Source organism: Amia ocellicauda, chromosome 9 (genome assembly GCF_036373705.1).
Source record: "Amia ocellicauda isolate fAmiCal2 chromosome 9, fAmiCal2.hap1, whole genome shotgun sequence".
NCBI classification, from domain to species: Eukaryota; Metazoa; Chordata; class Actinopteri; order Amiiformes; family Amiidae; genus Amia; species Amia ocellicauda.
The window spans coordinates 40,588,091-40,610,604 of NC_089858.1; the positions used below are offsets into that span (position 1 = coordinate 40,588,091).

At 36.0% G+C, this 22,514-nt stretch overlaps 1 protein-coding gene across 1 annotated transcript in view; it reads right to left on the minus strand.

Annotated features, from left to right (window-relative positions):
* Window positions 1-801: 801 nt before the first annotated feature.
* Window positions 802-22,514, minus strand: part of gfra2b (GDNF family receptor alpha 2b) — a 109,024-nt gene continuing 87,311 nt past the window's right edge. The window contains exons 5-9 of the mRNA XM_066714482.1: window positions 19,352-19,467; window positions 18,498-18,638; window positions 15,138-15,325; window positions 2,153-2,203; window positions 802-1,689 (exon numbers count right to left, since the gene is read on the minus strand). Coding sequence (XP_066570579.1) covers window positions 1,549-1,689; window positions 2,153-2,203; window positions 15,138-15,325; window positions 18,498-18,638; window positions 19,352-19,467 — 637 coding nt within the window. The 3' untranslated portion in view covers window positions 802-1,548. The remainder of the gene's footprint in view (window positions 1,690-2,152; window positions 2,204-15,137; window positions 15,326-18,497; window positions 18,639-19,351; window positions 19,468-22,514) is intronic.

Here is a 22,514-nt window from a genome sequence, read left to right on the forward strand (position 1 = left end):
AATCTGTCAGTTAAGTAAAGTCTGAGATACGGCAGCTGTGTGTTCTGAAAAAAGTGCCAGAGGTAATCACAAAAAGGAATAAAATGAAATGAGAAATAAAGTAAGGCCACGCAATAGATTGCACACTATAAAATACACCAGCAAATTACTTTCTAAGCAAATTAAGTTTTTTTCTTCTTCTTCGTGTTTCCTGGAGCTTCGATTTCTTTGAAAATAATCCAAGTCCATATTGGGTGAGGGGGGGAAAAAAGAAAAAGAGAGATTAAAATAAAAAAAATATTGCACAGTATGACAGTGAAAAAGACAACTGTTATTGGCACTTTGAACTTCTTCATAGATACGTATGCCGTTTTTTCTTCATATCGCAGTTGGTTGATTGGTTTGTTTGTTTCTGTTTTGCTTTTAGACCAGAACTCTGTCCTGTTATTTTGTTTGCAACATCCTGTCTTTAGTACATGAGAAATTACATCTGTACATTTGTAGGGAAACACTTTGTACCTATACTCACAGACAAAATTATACACATTGAAGTAGAGCAGCAGAAACTTCAACTTCATACAAGAACATACCGACTCATAGGAACTGTCAGTTTATGCTTTTACATTATTATTTGTTTGTTATGGTTGTTCCTTTGTAAACCTATTTCATTTTGGACTTTCCAGACAAAATACTGGAATCAAAGAGCAGAAGGATAACATTGTACCTACATGATACTATATATATATATATATATATATATATATATATATATATATATATACTGTATATATAATTTAATAATTATACATTGTGTTAACAGAATAAAGATGTATACCTAAAATATGCTTTAAAGAAAGACAGAAAATAAAAGTTATCCTTGAAATGTTGTCAGTTCTGGGAGAAAAAAGAAAAAGAGTATTAAAGCAATGCAAAGCCAGTGCTTCTGTTTGGAGAGGAGAAGAGGGTTAGACAATTGTGTATGTGAGCAAAACAAAGTTTGAGGCTTATGCACACTGCAATCCGTCATTGAACTGCCTCTATACTGGGCAGAAAGGAGTGGATTAAAGAGCGAAGAGACCTATCTTCCACCATGAAACAACAAATGTCTTTCCATATGCATCGACTCAAGAATGATCAGCATTTCCCATTCCTTGTCTCGGGTTGCCAAGCAGCTAAGAAGGAGACCCAAAGAGTACAATATTTTTTTGTGTTGGTTTGTTTCTGTTATTGTTAGTTGCTGTGGTTGTTGATGTTTTTTTAATCTTCAGAAGTCATTTCATTAGGTCTCCACTTTGGAATCGAGAGTTGGGATGAAACAGAACCAGTTCTCTCTCATTTGGCTAGAGTTGCCATGAGCAATTTGTTTCGATATGTTTCTGAGGGGCATTTATTTCTGTTTGTAGTCATGGAAAGAAGGAAATTTAAGGAGAGGGAGAGAGAAAAAGTGTGTGTGTGTGAGAGAGAGAGAGAGAGAGAGAGAGAGAAAGCATGGTTTCTGAAGTTCCTTTTGTTGCTGTTGTCACGGTTTCTTTGCTTGTTGATCAGTATGTTGATCTCTGCAGGTTTTTTTTATAACACCATGTTAAGTACTAGACAGAACAGGGCGATGAGCGTCTCACTGATATGCACAGTGTTGCTAGCCGACCTGTCGCTCTCCTCAGCTTCAGTCTTTGGGAAGTCGATGGTGCTTTCCATGGGGTGAACCTGTGTCTGTGGAAAGGGAGAACATATTTGTTATATCTGGACATACGGGTCAGTGTGGCCTACATGCAAGTCATTTAGTTAAACCACAATAATGAGCCAGTGCACTTTCTTGTTGAAGTTAACCAGAGGCAAGGTCTTCTTCCAGGAGTCTGTAATAACTCCCTCTGAGTAATGGTTTGTGTACGGAATTCCTAAATTCATGCTCCATTCCGTTTCTGTTCATTTTCAAGGAGCAACCTGCTGTGGATGTAAATACTACATCAATTAACCAAAATGTGTTCTAGTATTTTTGATGTTGTTTGTTTTAGTTTTTGTCCCCTATCAAAAATGTTCACTTTAGTTTCCCTGGAAGAAAGAGGAACCCTTGAATGTCTTATTCTGATTCCTGTATTTCAGATACTGTAAGTTCACTTAGGAGACAGTAATTGTTAGTACTTTATATTGTTATTGACGTCTGTCCTTTACTTACTTCAGGTTCACAAATGTAATCTTTGGAGAGGTTACACTTTGGTCCAATTTCCTGTAAGCATACAAAGAAAAAGGGGGAAACAAGAAAAGTCTTAATACTTTCCCCACCATGACATAGAAAGACAGATGGACCAAATCAAAACTTTGACCTACATACAGACATGCTCAGATTTGTTGGTACCCTTACAGCTCATTGAAATAATGCTTCATTCCTCCTGAAAAGTGATGAAATTAAAAGCTATTGCATCATGTATACTTGCATGCCTTTGGTATGTCATAGAATAAGGCAAAGAAGCTGTGAAAAGAGATTAATTATTGCTCATTCTACAAAGATATTCTAAAATGGCCTGGACACATTTGTTGGTACACCTTAGAAAAGATAATAAATAATTGGACTATAGTGATATTCCAAACTAATTAGTTTCTTTAATTAGTATCACACGTCTCCAATCTTGTAATCAGTCATTCAGCCTATTTAAACGGAAGAAAGTAGTCATTATGCCGTTTGGTATCATTGTGTGCATCACACTGAACATGGACCAGAGAAAGCAAAGGAGAGAGTTGTCTGAGGAGATCACAAAGAAAATAATAGACAAGCATTGTAAAAGTAAAGGCTACAGGACCATCTCCAAGCAGCTCAATGTTCCTGTGACAACAATTGCAGTCCCAGGAGGACACAACTTTTGAAAAAAATCATAAAAAAGCCAGACTGGAATTTGCTAAAATGCATATTGACGAGCCACAATCCTTCTGGAAGAATGTCCTTTGGACAGATGAGTCAAAACTGGAGCATTTTGGCAAGTCACATCAGCTTTATGTTCACAGACGAAAAAATGAAGCTTTCAAAGAAAAGAACACCATACTTACAATGAAACATGGAGGAGGCTTGGTTGTGTTTTGGGGCTGCTGTGCTGCACCTGGCACAGGGTGCCTTGAATCTGTGCAGACCACGATGAAATCTCAAGACTATCAAGGCATTCTGGAGTGAAACGTACTGCCCAGTGTCAGAAAGCTCTGTCTCAGTCACAGGTCATGGGTCCTCCAACAGGATAATGAGCCAAAACACACAGCTAAAAGCACCCAAGAATGGATAAGAACAAAACATTGGGCTGTTCTGAAGTGGCCTTCTATGAGTCCTGATCTGAATCCTATTGAACATCTATGGAAAGAGCTGAAACTTGCAGTCTGAAGAAGGCACCCATCAAACCTGAGACAGCTGGAGCCGTTTGCTCAGGAAGAGTGGGCCAAACTACCTGCAGAAGTCTCACTGAGAGCTACAGAAAACATTTGATTGCAGTGATTGTGCAACAAAATATTAGATTGAGGGACCCATCATTTTTGTCCATGCCATTTTCATTTGTTTTATTATTTACAATATTATGTTGAAAAACAAAATCAAAAGCACAGTCTGATTTGTATTAAATATGGAATAAACAATGGTGGATGCCAATTGGTTAATTGTGCATTCTTTGTTTTTTGTGGAGGGGTATCAACAAATTTGAGCACGTCTGTATAAATATTTTGTAAAGCACAAACCTAAATCCTATCGCATTTTATTTTATTGTCTAAAGGCACTTTCCTCTATGTGATAGGGCACAAGTTTGTAATTTACAAGTGGTGGGTGGGTCAAAATCTTCAGAAGGTCCTTATCCTGCACTAGCTTGAAGCTCAAATTGCACAGAAGCTGCTAGCTGAAGATGTTAGTGACGTGGTTCTGCTTCTTGTTTTAGTTCTCAACTATTGTAGATCAGGCATAAACCTGCAATGAGGAATGACTGCTGCTTTTTAATTGCTTGCTGTACTGCAGTAAGGAACTCCCAGAAGATTGCATCAAACACAATTTATTGGGTATCATCCTGGGAATACTGTTTATCTTAAGGGCATAACATATTATTTGGTAGTTTTGTGGTGCAGTAAACTGCTGCAATACATTTGTGCTTTGCCTTAGTCAAGCACAGTGATCAAATGGAGCCACAGAACTAAGGGTGCTGCTTCTCTATTCACTATATTTCAGAAAATTAAGTAGAAATACAGGTTTTGTTTTCTTAAATTGAAAAGCTGGAAATACAGTAAATCCCAGTTAGCTGACATGCTTTTTGCTTGTAAATGTAGACTGCAAAAGTGAAATAGGTAGTCTATAAGTCAGTGACATTGTCTAGGAAAAACATATTTTTGATAATGTATCGTTAATTAATGTAATGTTTCATAAGTGATTATATAGCTCATAATTATGAAGACAATAGATTATAGACAATAGATATTTAGTGCTGTATTTTAATTCTACACTTGACACTAACTATAATTATATGCATTGAATAATGGCTTACCAACCTCATCCCCCTAGCCCCCTTTGGCTTCTATATGAGAATTATTTAAAAAAAAGTTCCATTGTAAGAAATATAACATGTTCCAGAGACGATCATGTAATAGGTCCTTTGTACTCTGCATTTAGTATCCAGTCTATATATATATAGGGTTGGATATTAAATACATAGTACAAAGGAAACCGGGTAATATATCCAAAAAACAGGTCATTGATATTCAAAGGTCAAAAACGTGTGGGGATTGGGAATCAAATCCCACATAAAAGACAATGGTAGCATCAATTATACTGGAGATATTACTCTGGTAATTACTTGGAAATTCACTCTGAAGCAAGAAACTACATATGACAAGGTAATGTCTGAATAAAATGTATGACCAGAACTTATGTCTGTCTGTTATAATGTACAGCCAGACCTCAGAGACTCAAAGTACTTAAAGTAGTTTTAACCCAATAATGATGGCTACATAGGCTTCTTTGTAAGCTAGGATTAAGCCCAGGCAACAAGCAATTTTGATTGCTTTCTGCTGCACAGCTCATTTTTTTTTATTTGTTTGTTATTACATTTCCAATTAAGTGAGCAAAACTAGTTTGGAGTCCTGCTGTGTTACCAGCAGTGAAATTGTTAGGTTATCCCAAAACACTTCGAAATCTGTTATATATTAGTCTTCCACAACAAGCCCAATAAGAGGCATGGGGCTAAATTAAGACTTTCTTGCATTGTTTGAGTCTGCTCTGTTTTGTGCTTGGCCTTTTGTCACTTACATACTGTTTTATCTAAACGTAAACGCAAATCATATTCAGAGACTCAGCACAATGTATGCTTCTGTTTATAAAGTTGCAGTTACATAGCCAAATCTTAATATTCAGTGGCATTTTTGATCTAGTAGACACTAACTCTATAGGAGTGATACATATTTATTGAATGAAAAAATATGTATATATATACAGCCCTGGAAAAAATTAAGAGATCACTTCACATTGATTTCTGAACTTGGAGTGGACTCTTAATTTTTTCCAGAGCTGTGTATATATATATATATATATATACACATTTTATGTGTTTCATCACTTTACATTTACATATAGATGCAATGTCCATATGAACATGTGTGCAGCAATGAAAAAACACCACACACACACCACAAAGCCAACACTAACACACCAGTTGTCATAGTTGTCATTATCGTTGTCAAAGTCTCACAAATAACTGTGATTAACGGGCAGGGGTCCCACTGTTATTCATCTTTTTCTTTGTGTTTCAATAGACTGTACGTGCTTCCATCTGATTTTAGTCCAAAAGTGTGTACTGCTGAACTGCGAACACTGTTAAACAAACACTTTAAGAGTGTTAATTCATCTATCTCTTGTGGATCATTTGGCATCATTACCAGTTTCCATCGGTAGACAGCTATTAAGTCTCATTTCTCCAGTGTCTCATATCTCGTGTTGTAAAGATGCTGCATGGTGCAGTGGGGAATGAGAAGAGAGAGAATCGCACTACAAAGAAAAATGTAATTGAGCTCTGCATGGCAGTGTACAGATGATGGTGACTATAGAAATAGTTAATGGTCTACTAAGAAGTATTTAATATATAAATCTGGACAATATGCTCTCTAGATATCCAATTCTGAAAGGCAAATTTTGCTCCAGAATACTTGTGGAGGCCTAAGTCCCGAAAACTGGAAAATAGGGGATGGGGGTTCTCAAACTGTTGATTAGGAACTTTGCGGATCTGACACTGCATTGAAATGTTTAATTTATTGTAAAAATGGTAATTAGAAAACATAGGACGTGTAATTACTCAAGCGTGCAGTTTATAATTAGAGTTTGCCCATGGGTGACATTGTTGGGTCTTGTCTTCTTCTGCAGATTAATGCATGGCAATTATAACTTGTCAAACAGGTGCTGGGTGGATTAACTGGAAGAGGCAGAATTAGATCTCCTTTAACCCTGCCAAGAGGCATCCACCCTGCCCAAGAGTCCATGGACATCTATGCATGTCTCGCATACACCCTCAAAATGAACCTCTTTGCGGTTCGGCTGCACAATGACAACACCAATTCTAGTGAAGCTGAACTATCCAGAATGTACATTGGTCCCTCTATAAGAACAAATGCAAATGCTGTATTTAATATTTTCCTTTTTTTAATGTGCGTGTGTGTGTTTCATCACCTTTGTTTACTCGCTGTTTAAACTGAGAGGTCCCCGACATCAGCAGATATTGCAAATGCAATCGGGTCTGCATAAAATAAACTATCGGCCTACATGTCAATGAGAGAAGACCAAACAGGTAATACAGGCTTTCAGTTGTGCTAGAAGCTTCTCGAGGCAATTCAATAGAAAGCTGACATCAGGTATTGGTTTTGGCATTTGAAATTAGTTAGTGAACTAATATTTTGATCTCATCTTGGCTGAAGACCCTTTATAAATTTAGTGAAGTGGTTTTGAGACATGGAACATGGTATTTGACCAGGGCACCAGATTGTGGTGGCTGTCATTTAAGGGTATCTACTGTCACAAAAACCTTGTTGGCAAATGATCTGACTAACACTTGTTTTACTGTCAGCTGCATTTGAAATGACCTTCAGGTACTTTTAAGCCCTATTCATTAAGGTGAGGTCTTCTAAACACAGCTCTACCAATTACCCTCTCTTTAAGTAAATGATTTTTGACCATGATGTTAGTTATAATGTCATGTATATTCATAACATTGTGTGTTAGCATTTGTAAATCCACGTACATCATTTTTGATTAAGGGGTAAGTCTCGTTACAGGACGCCCCAGAGTTGTGTAGTGTGCAGTTAATCAGAATTCTGTTGGTTTTCAAGCTGTGTAAAATGAATAAATTAACATCAAAAAATGACTTCCTCATTTGGGCTGCTCAACTCTATAAACAAGAGACATTCAAATTGGTGACCTTTTCCATTGAGGTCAGTTGAATAAGTTCTTCAATCATCAATACAGTCCAGAGATTGTTAGTTCAAGTCTGGACTATGTCGATGGCTGACTTGTATATGTGTGTCACTGTAAAATAAAAAAAACAATTTGGTTGAGATGCAGAATGACATGTTTTTTTTAAGAGAAAGAATTGCTACCCCTAAACTTAGTCTTTGAAGCTACTAAAGACTGCTAAAATCTGGAAGTTTCCTGCCTTGCAAATGCATTAGTATTGTATTTACCCCATTCATCAAGGTGACACCTTTTAATCAGACTCTCAACCAATTCAATTAAATCAAATCCACCTTATTATCCTTTGGCAGTTACTCTTTTTGTAAGTGTTTCAAGGGATTCTGGATATGTCTTGATTGAGTTGATTGGGTGTTAATTTGCAGAGCTGTAATTAAGGGTCAAAACATTCTCGAAAGTACATGAAGAGCTTTTGCAAATAATTTTGACCCCAAGTTTGGAAATTGTAGCATCATTCAGAGAACAACAGCAATTCTGAAGGCATAAATTATGCAGAACAAATTGTTACTGGACTAGCTTAAAATGATTGAATCTATTATTATTTCTAGAACTGAAGCACTCCTTTCATTCTGTATTACTCATGTATAATGTAAAACATTAATATATATTTCCTTGAGGAAACTAGGACATGATGTTTGGTCTTCAGAAATTTTAAGATTCCTCCATAATCTGCTAACTCTTTTAGTCTAATAATAATGTTCCCTAAACACTGACATTTATTCTGTTTGTAAATGTCAGCTTTAATAATATGAATTCTGATTTAAATGCAACAAATGTAAATTGCTAAATAATAAGACTAAATTCATGCCTTTATCATTCCAAAAACACATAAATAAATTGGTCATATCAAAAGAATTCACTGTGCACACTTGCTCAAATTTGTTTGCATAAATATGACAGCAATTAGAAAACAAGACAAATATGAACTCGGTTTCAATAAAGTCTAAATATATCCAGTTCTTGCTACAAATACTCCTACCATTAATTTACTAATCAGCCTGGCTTTCTCCCATTTATTCAGCCACGTGTGTCTGTTAGTCAGTTGGTCTGTAGAGGCGGCAGTCAAGGGCTTTCATGTGGAAATGCACATCTTGACAGGAACACTGATTAATCTACGGGTTTGTACAACTGTATCTTCCCTTTACAGTTTCTACTCTGTAGTGGGCTGTTCAGATGGATAGATGGAATACATTATCATCACTGTAGTTGTGTCAACATTGAGTTGCCACACACCAGTGCCTCTGTTAATTAATTGGCTCTTAGTTGCCATTTTGTTTGCTGTTTTTCATTTTAAAGAACTCATTGCTTTTCCAGCTACTGGCATTTTACCAATGCGGATCAGATGCCTTATAATTAAAGGTGTTAATATGATTTGTACATGTATATATTTTTTTTCTTCCTTATCTTTTTTGTTGTTGTAGTAAATATTTCCACTTTTAAAGCATTAACCATTTCCCTCCCACGTAAGCTGGGAAAGCTCTGGAATATTTTATTTGTGTCTATAATATACATTGGTTCTATTTTATTTTAATGTATTCAATAGGACCTTGCTTTTTTAAAGTGTATTTATTTATCTACAAAGTGTGCTGTCATGGGTAAATAGGATCATTTAACTCATTTTCTTCCCATTTCTTCCCTTAATAGCATAGGCCTTTGCTTTTATCTATTATCCCATTACAATAATAGTGCAGTGCCATCTGGGGTGACTAGTGGCATCTATTCAACTACACAGCAGTTGTGGACAAGGGAGAACCTGTAATAGTCAATAAAACCAGATGGGGGACCTTTGTTTCCTAATTTGACCTATTGGAAAGACCATTTTTTAATGTAATATTTGGAAAAGCATTCTTCACATTGGTTACTTCAATAGTAATGTGTTTATTCAAACGCCCTTCTATAAAGCTATGCAGTTTATTAGATTGCAAGCCTGTGACTTGCACAGTAACCTGAGGGACATCTTAAGTGTGGATAGCTTTAAAGCAAACCTTTTGGAATACTTTTTTCATTTGTTGCATGAATAATTTCTGATATTGTTTGTGCTATTCATTAAATTACATTTGCATATAAGTACATTTTTAGGTTTTCTTTTAAAGAATCACTCAATGTTCTCCCACCGTAGTAGATACAATTCAGGCCATGTCTCAGACCCACCTCTGAGCACCCATACTTTGCAGCCCTTCTCATTCTTTCACACTCTCTGTTCAATTCCCTTATAATAACTGGCTACTTGAGGCCTCCAAGCTGAGGGTGAACTCTCAAGGAGATGGAGTATTTTCTCAACAATAAATAATGTTTTGGCAAAAGCTGTCTACCGAATGCAGTTCTATTTTGTTTAATTATAACCAGTGTTTTAATTATATATTTAGAAGTACAATTCACTGATGAAGGGAAAGTGTAAAAACAACAAAAAGTTCCACAGAGAGTCACGCTGAACAGGACTTTTAGGCTTTTTACAAAGCCAACTTCTGATAAAATGAAATAAAAAAAGCTTTGCGATTAAAGTTTTTAATTCCTCTTAAGTTTTGTCTGGAAATAGGCCGTCTGGCATACATTCAGTTGTTCGGTTTTCAACATCTAATAGGAGGTTTATAGATGATTTTCCTTCATCCACTCAGAATTTTCAAAGGCAATGAATATTTATTAAAAGTGTCCTGTATTACATTCAGAAATAGACTTCTTAGACTGGTATCTAAGTTTTTTCTTTTTCTACTTAATTTGAATAAAAGCAAAACACATTTCTCAGTGCTCATCAAGAGCAGAAGGAAAATGAAGACATTTCAAGAAAATGGCAATATTGGACATCCACACAGTTTTATTCTATGTTAAAACCAGTGGGGAACCGGCAGGGCCCTCTACACATTCAGAGAGGGCCTAAGGATAGACACAAATCTGTATATGTTTATATAATTTGTAATTTGGTTTACATTTATTTATATCTTTTTGTCTTAATTGTAATGATCTTCCTATTGAATTTATTCAGTTTGTGTTGGAAAAAGAAGAAGAAGAAAATATCCAATCAGAATTTGTCTTTGGTAGTCTCTTGGTAGAAATAATCTAGCTGGGCTCAACGCTCATTGGCTAGGCCCTCAGGCTTTAAATAGAAGGCACCAGCTAACATCATTGACATTGACTTCAATGAGAGCAGCATTTTGGAATGACAGTAGAATCATCCAATCACAAATTGTCTTGTAATAGGTAGGACAATTGTATGATGCCTCAAGGCCCTCTAGAGGGCCTAAGTATATATATATATATATATATATATATATATATATATATATATATATATATATATATATATATAAGTATGTCACTATTTCAGAGCTAATAGCGAGCCTTATCTTGTTTTCTTACGCTTGAGCCTAGCTACAGTAGCTGTCTAACTTTTTGCAGCGTTTTTCAATCGAAAAATAACTTCTTTCGGATTTAAAATCTAAAGACAAGCTATATGAACCTGCCATTGCCCATTTCAGAAAGAAGGACAGGATAATGCACTTACATGATAATCATAATGGTGAGTGGACTTTTTGTTTTCAATACAGCTTGCTTTTTGTTGCTATCTCGTTCATATCATTTTGAATACAATGTGTAAAATATTATTTCAACGTTAGATCACTGGTTGTGTGATAAAATGGTAATGACATTGAAATTGGAAGTACTGGGTACATGACATTTCGTGTTGTGGTGCATTTTTTTACTGTTGCATGCTGGAGATAGAACATCGAATACAGCGCAACTTTTTTCTCTCTGACATGACAGCATATACTGTCCATGGTCTTGAAACAATGTGAGTAGTTGTGTGGTTGAATTTATTCCGCCACTATTTGACTCACTGTTTGTTTTGGCAAATGTTTATTTGAAACAACGCAACCGTATTTTCTTCTAAAGTGGTTCCTGCTATCGATATTTGCAACTGCTTCTATGAGCCACAGCCGAGGTGTGGCTTAGGACCATTTGACTCTGTCATCAAAGAATTGCTTCTCCTACATAGGTCTGCAAAAGAAAGGTCTCAAGTCATGCTCTGTATATACAGGCATCCGAGTTCTCTATCTATATGTATGACGTCAGGTATTTTTCTGTAACTGAAGGCCTAGCTCCAATAGTCACGGTTCGCCACTGGTTAAAACGGTTTTTGAAAAAAAAAGAAAGAAAAAAAATATCAGAATAGAAATGTAAGGCTTGTCAAGTTGAATATGTAGGACTTTCCATGCTAATCTAATGCTAATGCTGAAACAAACTCACATTAATAATTTGTTCATGCAGTGCAAATCCAGTGTCAACAAAAAGGGAAATGAGCTGATTTCTGATCATATCAGTTGTGCACCAAGGGGATACGACTCAATTTTCAACAGACATCAGACAAAAAAAAAAATCTCAGTATTGATTGAGATCAAGAATAATCTTGCATTGAAACACAAACTAAAATACTTAAAGGGAAAGTATTGCTCCTCTCATTACACAGTGGATGAACGATTCTATACATTCGTGCCAGTAGGTTGTGTAAAGCTATGTCTTTGGGTTATATATCAGAAATTCACACACAGTACAGCTACATGTATCATCACAGGTAAACATTTCAATATTTCCAAACACAGACTGTTGTTTCCCATGTTGTTTTCTGAAGGTTTCATTTACATCTAAATTAATCCTGAGAAACTGTTGAGATCCTACCATTTTCAGTACTTTTCTCACTTTAAGTTTTTCAAATGAAGATTTCGCTTCTGCATTGATAAAAAGCGTGCTGGGACTGCATGTCAAAATCGACATTTTATTGGTTTCCACTGTTCTTGTTCAGAGAAAGTTACCAAAACAAGATCTGCCTTTACCCCCCTCCAATCTGAGATTACAATACAATTACTGCAAATATAATCCAATTTCAATCATAGTTTCCAGTTTCCAAAACCATATACAGTATATAGTGTAAGGAAAATGAAATGCTCTATAGTTGCCTGGTTAACTACATATAATACATTGTCAGCAATCCTCAAAAACACTTATTTAAGCAGTTCTGTGAAAGTAAATGCCATTAAAGGAGTATACAATACACAAGGTTAAAATATATACACATTTGTCTCATTTAAAGCCTTTACCTAGAACTATACAACATCTATTAACAAGTGGACCACATGGAAAAATGCCAACTGACTATACTAACATATTGGAGAGGCAAATATTACTTTGTGCCATATAAAACTATACATAATTTACACAAGAAATGAGCAGCGGAAAAGCAGGTTAAGTAAAATGTCTCATGCGGTCTGTGTAATAGCTACACTTGAGAATTGTGGTCTAGCCTGTATTGTTGTAATATGTATGGTGTGCTATGATGCTTCCTGTTAAAGAGGATCGTTTGGATAACTCATCGCTCTGCAAGTTAGGCCTTCAAGGTACAAATGTATTAGCTGCTGTTGTTTTTTTGTCAGTGTAAGGCGAGGTAATGTATTTATTCTGTATCCTCAGTGGGAGTAGAAGGGAAACAAAGTGACTGATAACTGCCTTTGGAGAAAGACTTGTGTTTCAAAGTATTAGACACAAATTTAACATTGTTATTTCCCCAGTGACTTCATATTCTTCTTCTCTGCAGGGCTTCAATAACGTTTTCTGTGACTGAGGGTAGTAATGCACAAATTTATAGTGCACCTACAGATGAACAATCTCGGTTTAAATGATAATATCAGAAGAGGGAAATATTGCTGGGCATGAATGATAATGCTATAATGATATACCCTTCATCTGAAATAATATTTGATAGTGGTTCATTTAGTTTAATAAATATAATATTGAACCATATGTATTTATCAAGGGTACAGTATTCCTTTGCAAGCTTATTGAACACTGATTCAGCTGGGAGAAAACTATTCCAATTGAGGTGTGCAAAATGTGTAATGCCACTCAACTGACTTCTATGGAGTAGCAGTCAAAATTCCTTGTCGGTTTATCAGCAGCAGATGAGACAATTGGGTGTTAAAACAAGCTCAGATTCCCCCACCCATATCCTGAAAAGGTTATTTAAAAGCTTGTCTGATACATTGACACCGACTGTTTGAACTGTCACTAAACGATGTTCCATTTTGAAAATGAATTACTCCCCTCAATCACATAATACAAATATTAGAACTGGTCTCTATGTTTTACTTTAATTAATTTATAGCACTCGGAAGACAATGCCTATTTTCCTAATTATTTCTATGTAAGAAGAGGGATTACAGTAATTTGGAATGTTCAGGCTTAGTTTAATTAATCAATATTTTAAGAAATTGGCATACACTGAGAAATGTCAGAATTTGACATTTTTCTTGCAGTATTTGTGCCTATTTCTCTTGTAAAAAATAAAGTAAAACCTTATAATAAAATTAGTAAACACTAAAGCCAATCATTACAAAGACCATACCTATCTCATATAAACTGGAAGCACAAAAGTACTTCTCGCTTATTGTCTTGGATGTGAGCTTCGTCGGGTTATGAATATTCTAAACTGTGGACATTATTCTGCAAGCTCAACAAAACAGCTTTCACATTTAGCCCGAGAAGAAACTATTGAGGATGTCACACACCTAGAACAAATAAGTCTTGCTTTCGAGTTAGGTGATGACATTTTCACCTGTGAACATGTAGTTTGTCATTTTAAAGGGAAGGTTATAGGACATTGTGTTGAACAAAAGTGACAGTTTTAGCGGAAGATGTTTACACCCTTCATGTGAATGTAATATGAGAAAGGTGGAAAGGGATGTTTCTTTTTCCCATTTAACTCACTTGGATGTGTATTAATATCTTACTGTATTAATATATTTGTCTGCTTCAACAACATGGCTGGGAAACTTGTTCCAGACTCCTATTACCCTCTGTGTAAAGAAATGCCTCCTATGTTCAGACTAAAAAGCAAGACTAAAACCAATGTTATTGTGTGATTTGTTTTGTTCCATCAATATTGTTCATTAAACACCTTATTTATAAATTATGCTCAAGGGAATTGAACACTATAATGAACTGTAATGAAATAAGTGATGTCATAAACAGACTCATATACAAATGTTACATCAGCTCCTTCTCAACACTAAACTGCTTTTCAATCGTTATTGCCTTTTATCTTTGGAACTCTTTGGAAATCAGCCCATTGATGTCACGGATGCTTACCAGAGTCCTGGTACGAAAACTAGAATACAGGCAAGCTATTACTAACCCAGAATTCTTCCACATACATATGTAAATTCAACGTCTTTTTAACCAAGATACGCCTTCTCAAACTTGCAATTTATGTATGATCCGGATATTCTGCTGCAGAGATTTGATGTACATGAACATGATAAATTATTCAACCCTTCCATTCAATATTATGCTAAAAAAATGCATATGCGTCTTACTGACAGGCAGCTAGGCAATGCTGTTGAATAAACATATACAACAAAAAAGCCTAAGACGTATAAACTGTACAAAAAAATGCAGTGCACACAGTTAAATTACAATTACTTTTAAACAAAGTTAGTTTTTTACATTTCCTGTCAACTGCTGAAATTTCAAAGCCTACAATTCCTGAATGTTTAATTAACACATAGCTGGAATTAAGTAAAAGTGCCATTTACAAATTAGTAAATGCATAAGGCCTCTTTTTATACTATTATTGGTTTCCTCTGCTTGAATGCTATGTTGAGAGGCCCACAATTGCCAGGCTGAGTTTGCGTCGAGCTGAACTTACCTGGAGGTTGGCACAAGTAGAAAAGACACAGGCGTCGTCACTAGGTTTAATATCGTTGGGGTTGACTGAGGGCTCAGACTGAACCTCTGGCTCGCGGCTGGTTTTGGCTGTAACCGTGGCTGGGACAGAGGGCGTTTTGGGAATCAAATTGGTATCTGTTCCATACCCAAAGGCTTGAATTGCATTTCCTAAAAGGACGGAAAAAAACTCTGTAAGCAGGTGGCCTCTGTGAGATGGAATTGTTTAATACTGGTTGACAGAGAGAGACACAGTTTCCTTTATCTATGTACTTGTTTGTTTATGCTTTGTCTTGGGAGAAATGCGAATATTGATCAGCAGCTAAAGTGAATGACTTGGATAAATTCAAATTGGCAAATATATGTCCTTTCTTTTTGAAACTCCAGAAGTCTGTAGCAGACAGAGACACTCAGATCCCAAAACAATTAACGTTCCTTGCCATGACATTATCAGGGGATGAGGTAATCATAGGTCAATTGATAACAAACCTTCCTGTTGTTTCTACGAGTTGTCCACAAGGTCACAGAAGTGACTGACCAAGGGGCATCACATTTACTCATTATTTATATTGTTGTTTATTCAGTCGCCAATATGATCTGTTCAACTTATATATTAATCAGCATTTAATGAATATTCATTGATTCTTCCTACTGTTCCCATATATGGATATTTTCTTCATTTTGTCTTGAGGTCTCTTGAGATTATTTTATCGGTAAATATCTTATTGATTCATCGTCGTCCTAATTCAAGGCTCCAACTTTTGTCTAACTAAATTAAAGTACGACGTATAGGGCTGAGATGAGACAATCTGATTCCACAGAAGCTGGGGGGAGGGGGACTTATTCTTTGGAGAGCAGACTCTTTGTTTTAGCTTTTACTTAAGGAAACATCTCCATGAAGCAACATCATCATGAAGGATTAGAGCAAGCTTTGTGTCAAGGCATGAGAACTGCTAATAACTTAATAATAATGCGTGGAAATACAAATCGTGCAATGCAGAAAATACTCAAAGAAAGCAATAAAGGTATTTCTAGATTTCTGGGTCCCCTTTTTCCACCCTTATGGTGTTCAGAGATTTGGGAGTGTTTCAAAAGCTGGTGTATTGGAATCTAAAGCTTCTGTTGCAGATCACTTCAAGATTTTAATTTTTAATTTGTATTTATTTATGTATTTTTAAGTATGTCAATAGTCTGACTTGAACAGATACAAAAGGCAGAGACAGAGAGTTGACTGCTTATTCACACACACACTGTGTTATATGATCAGGTTTCTTCCAGGGTTTATGTCTAACTACCTGGAGAAAGCAGTAACTCATATTGCAATCATTGCTTCCATCTGTGTACAAGAGGGATATTGAAATCTTTGCTAACACAGTTTCATTTAGATTGCAGAAGATCCCGTGATTGATTATTTACAGTCTCCAGTGTACATCTCATAAAATCTGGTATCAGTCTTGATGGTATCAGTGAAGCCTGAAACCAGACAACCTGAAACCTCAGTTTGTGATTGGAAACATAACTCCTAACTTAATAAGATACATTCCACAGAATTTGTTTTTTTGTTTTTTCCTATGTATAATTATTACCCCACAATATAGCACACTATTTTTTTGCTGTAAAACATGTGTCTTGTTTGAATGCATTATTTAATTGACTGGGTACATATACATGGTCAATTCAGTAGAATAAATTGAGCAGCATTTCAATTACTTTCACCGTGGGCTTACTATATTTTTGTGTGAGTTTGGAAGTATGCATTTAGTCAGAAAAGACTGCTAAGGATCTGGTGACTGGTAGAAACTAGAATGGGAGCTAATCAGATATATGATGAATCTGATGCTATCATTTTATTTCTAATTAAATTAGTAAAAAACACCTTACTCTTCCTCTCCCCACTTTTCTCTCTTCTACTCAGTGGGACACCACATAAAACAACAGAGCTTGCAGCTATATGTTCATGCTCTGTGTAAGCCCACCTAAAGAGTTGCAACCTATTAAAAATGTAAAACAAGGAAAAAGGAGCCATCAGCATTTCTGCAATGAAAGTTTTTTGGCTTGTTCAGTCACTTATTGACAAAAGAGCAATACCTGGCAGTTATCCATGGGTACATTTCCCCCAGAGTGGAGTGTTGTGTTCTGCAGGACTTGATGTAATTACCCACCCCCCGCCCCAAAAAAGTGCAATATACTTTAAAGAAATACAAATAAGAAGGAACAGATAACGTCCAAAGGGAAATGACTGTGTGAGATATGAAGTATGAACTATACAAATGTGTCTTTTCAGACAAATGCACAAATGATTTCAAATGGTTGACTGATGTATTGTTGTTTTTGCTATGTATATTTTGTTTTTCCTTTCCATAAATCGCACAGGATACAGTGAAATGCTGTAGGATTTTGGGGCCCGAATCTTTACAAATTCCTTAACATATCAAGCAAAATGTCTTATAGGATCCTTTAGTATGCCTGTTTAAATTTTGAAAAATAAAAACAAGAAAATGTCAAGTATGGATATTTCTGATGAAAAGCAGGCTCATGTAGCATCTTCTCTGTCTTGCAGAATTTTTACAGTAATCTGTAATAATTGCAGTCCCTACAATTCTGCAGGTTTATTTTGCAGGATAATCCACATACTGTATATTTGAGTATTTGGGTATGCATGTCGTTGTTGTTTTTTTCACTCATAAAGCTGTGTATACAAGTATAAAAGTATAAAAGTCTCGTTTTCCTTTTCAGCATAGCATGAGGTGAATACAAATCTTTAATAATGTCATAACTATACAGTTGTCCTTCATGAAAGGCAAGCAATCAGCAAAGCTAACATTGTTTTTTAATCACAGAAAATATAACACACATATATGAATACAAATATATGAATAGGCTATTTTATTTCATTTTAAATTATGTTTCGATTCAGCTTTCCATCTTATTGCTTCTCAGGTCATAAATTGGTCATAGCATTTGTAGACAGCAGATCATAAATAATAATAATATAGCTTTCTGTGGGGCCTGTCATAATTTGTCTTACATATGCAGCTATAAAAGCAGAAGTAATGTATTGTAATTGTCCTAAAGCATCTTATAAATAATGCGTGGCAGTGTGAAGTAGTGGTTAGGCCTCTAGACTCCTGAGTGGAAGGCTGTGGGTTCAGTCCCAGGTGGGGGACACTGTTGTTGTACCCTTGACCAAGGTACTTTACCTAGAATGCTCCAGTAAAAACCCAGTTGTATAAAAGACACATTTTATATTATATAAGTTTTATATTAAGCCTTCCCCCACGATAAACACATCTGTCCCTCCTTGTCCGGGCACCTGTCTTTAACCCTGTGTCCTACCACTTACTGAGGCAGGTGTTCTCTCTGAAGTCCCTCAGGAAGTTTTCACACTCTTCCTCGTCATTGCCACTCCCTCGACACGTGCACCAGGGGGAGATGGTGATGTTTGTGTAGCTGGCATCCACGTAGTTCGGTGTCAAGTCAGATCCTTAGGAGTCACAAAAGAAAAACCGACAAATAGTCAGAGAACAGCATCTACAATGAGTGTGTGACTTCAAGTTGTGTTTTGATCTAATGCAGTGCTCTCCAACTTTGGTCGTAGATAGTCCCAGTCATGATTTGGTATGGTCTTCATTCATTGGTTAATATTGGTCAGTTAATGACATTGTCCAGATTTGAATCATCGATCTCCAGACTATACGTCCAAACTATATTAAGAGGAGGTCTTTGTTGACCGGCATGAAACATTGTTGATCAAGGAAAAGTGGTTGTGGATGAAGGGCACAGATAAGTAAGAACTGTCCTTTTTGTGGATTATTTGGATTCTTTTATCTTAACCATTGGGCCACAAAACACAACAATTAAAAAGGTCAACAAGTTAATTCCTCTATATTTAAAACAGTTCTAGCTGAAAGAACAGTATATGAAGGTGGGGCTGAAATGGGAAAAGCAGATATATAAAATTATCAGTTAAAGCAGCATGATCATGTATGCACTACATGGGCAGAAAAAAATAATATATATAGACGTATAATTATTTATTTGAAATCTAATCTAAAGCACTGAGGAAATGCTGTATAATGTATGCATTTCTAATGGTTCTCAGGCAGGACTGTTTAATATGTAGCAGGAATGAAATTTGTGGATAGCTGGTTAGAGTGGTGAGGCAAACAATTACTCACAATTATGCTAGGTACTTACCGATAAGTCCTGCATAGGATGCTAGACACGCTTTGTAATTGTCATTGGGACAGCTGGTAATTGAAGTTGAATGTGAAGACGTCTGACAATTCATGTGAAAATCTGCCAGTCTCGACCTGGTCACAAAGACACAAATAATACAGATTTGTTTTGGAGGCAGGCAATTTCTTGTTTTACAAAAAGCTGAAGATAAAGGAATCATCATCAGTGGAATACATACATATATAATCAAGAAATCATGTATTATATCCAGAAAGTGTAAATGGTATGTGAGCGATATAATGAGAGAATTTTATGTCTGGGTAAGTGGTTTGACACAGCCTGATAGAAACGTAGCTTGCACTTGATAACAAAGCAGATCCGCGAGCTAACATCTTGCTAACAGGATGTAATGTACAATTCCTCACATTTTAGCCTGTCCAGTTTCAATTATCTTGTTTTTTTAGGTGTTCGAATGTCAGATTTCAAATTTATTGTCAAAGATCATAATCTAATATTTATAAATGCAATATCCTTGTAAAAAAAAAAAAATCAGATGGCAAAGGTATAAATAAGGTTTATGATGAAACAAAACCCAAATGTGTAGCGTATTACTTGAACAATAATAATAGAAATAATGCATACATATTCAGTGTACTGTGATACATTTACCCTGTTTGTAAAGTTTATATATTGTTATATATTGTATTTTTATGAACAAAGAAAACAATACAAATGCAATATACATAGCTTTTTAGTTTACAATGTTATACTTTATAATAAATAATGACCTTTTGCATTAATAAAAACAATAAACTAAAATACAAATAAACATAATAAACAAAACGCTGAAACACAAACTAAAAGAAGACACTCAAACACTATTATATTAAACAATGGAGAGTAATTATCAACTAAAACTCAGTCACTATCAAAACCTGTGCCATCACCGGCTTGCTCTGTGCCATTTATTGAAATGTTCAATCTGGGTTACCAACCATAAATTTGTGGTTTTACTGACATGACTGGCTTTTGTACGAGGAAATTAGATATTCCTGACTGCTCTGTCCTAGCTTTAGAGATTGCATGATGGTTCATGCTGCTAGCATGGCTCCGCACATAACACCGCCAGAAGCAATAGAAAATTACATTTTGCACCACATGCAGTATGCATTTTTACAGATCTTTGTCCAAACGTATCCACTGGATACAGTCGGTGTCTGTTTGATGGCAGTCAGAAGTTTAGTGATGAAGGATGTAGTAGTAATGGAACATTTTTACGGACAGTCAAATCTTTTTACAAATTTACAGACAAGGTGAAATTAAGACGGTTGGCAACCCTGTGTTCAACACAACAAGCTTGGAAGACTGTGCTACAGATGCGCTACAGGGCTCTGAGCAGCATTTTGATGGATCTGGCTGCCACAGACATTCCTTCATTGCCTTGTATGCAGCAGTGTTTTCTGAACGTATCTTGTCACAGTGCTGTATAGCTTTTTCTAAAAACGACATAAACTACAACTAAACAACTACAATTAACAAATAAAGCTAGCAATAATAATATAAAAGTCTATTTAAATACTTGTAAAAGGTGAATGGATTTCCACAATAGACATAAGACTTCTAGATGTGCAGTGGACAGTGGAAGCTCTAAATAACATATGATTGTATAAAAACGTTGCATGGTCGCCCTCTCTGGCTTTCAATACAAACTGTAGAGTACAAGCACTGCCTTTGGAAATTAAACCTGAAACGCTGCACTGGGAAGCTGCTATTAAAATAGAATAAGAAACTTGACATACACAGATATGGCATGGTAATGTGTGAGTGTTTTCATTTGACATATGTGCATACATCATGGTGTTGAAGTAGTTAAGGAGGCTCTGAAAAGGTTGATTTGAATTTCCACAATCCTAGAACTGAGCTGGCCCAGGCTTTTTTAACTTGTGAGACCTGATATGCTGAAGCTTCAAGGTGGTATAGCTTCTGGCTATTCTATGCACAGAATAAATGTCTTTAAAATAAAATGAACACATCCACGATATTAAAATTCAGTGTCTTCCAGGCCTATAGCTTTCTGAAAGGATTATATCAGGCAGAGATAGTCTTTAGCTGAATTGAATACCCCCCGCCCCCCCTCACCCTCAACCCTATCCCCTCCCCATCTGTCTTTTTATAATATCTGCAGTCACATCCTTACCTCAAATGGAAATTCCTTCTTTCCTTTTTTAATTAACTGCACTTCTTTAAGATTTATTTTTTGTTTTTCTTCCTTTGAATATGGCATGTTTAATATGTGTGGACCCCGGTATGGTTATTAATACGTGTAACACATTTTGACCTGTAGGCATTCTTCAGGGAGAGATATATTAAAGGCAAACAATCCTTTAATGCAACTTTATTTGAACGCTAGCACCTTCCTCAGCCCAGCACCCTCTTTGCTTCAGGGTCTTTGATAATCCATGATTTGCCCTGCGGGAGATTGTGACGGAGAAAAGAGAGAGGTTGGTGAAGCTCTTATTCACTTTGGTCCTTCTCTGGTCGTTCCCCTCCCCTCCCTGTATCTTTTACACCTTAAGATGAAAGAATGAGAGATGCATTTGTTCTGGAAGGAGAGCAGCTGACAAAGATTCTATTATGTGTCGCTTCACATCTTGCACAGTGGCAGGCACACTTTTGGAGGATTTTGGGACCATGCTTTCCGGTGAGGGGGAACACAGTCGCTTGTTTTAACCACAGCTAGGCAGATGCACATATGAATTTCTATGCAGGCTGAGATTTTGGAATTGGAGTTGGAGTTGGAAGTATTTACACCTGTCGTTTGAAACCATGTCATTCAGTAAATCTTTGAGTTGATTTAAATATCAATTCAGATTCAGTCTTCACGATTCCAATTGATTGAACTGCATTAAGATGGTTGCCATATTAATACAAACATTGGGACCATGGCAGGTTTTCATATGTTATAATATAAAGCCACCTAAACTGGGAACTCTTTGTTTGGCATATATGCTGTACTGTACAATGCACACTGGCTATCTATTGATTACTTCAGTATCTGTAAACCTCTTTATAAAGTCAAAATGTCTAGCTTGAGAGCAATGTCCATGCATATACAGTAAATTGCAATCAAGCACAGTTAAGCTTTTAGATCTTACCTCATCTAAGAATTGGCACAGGAGAA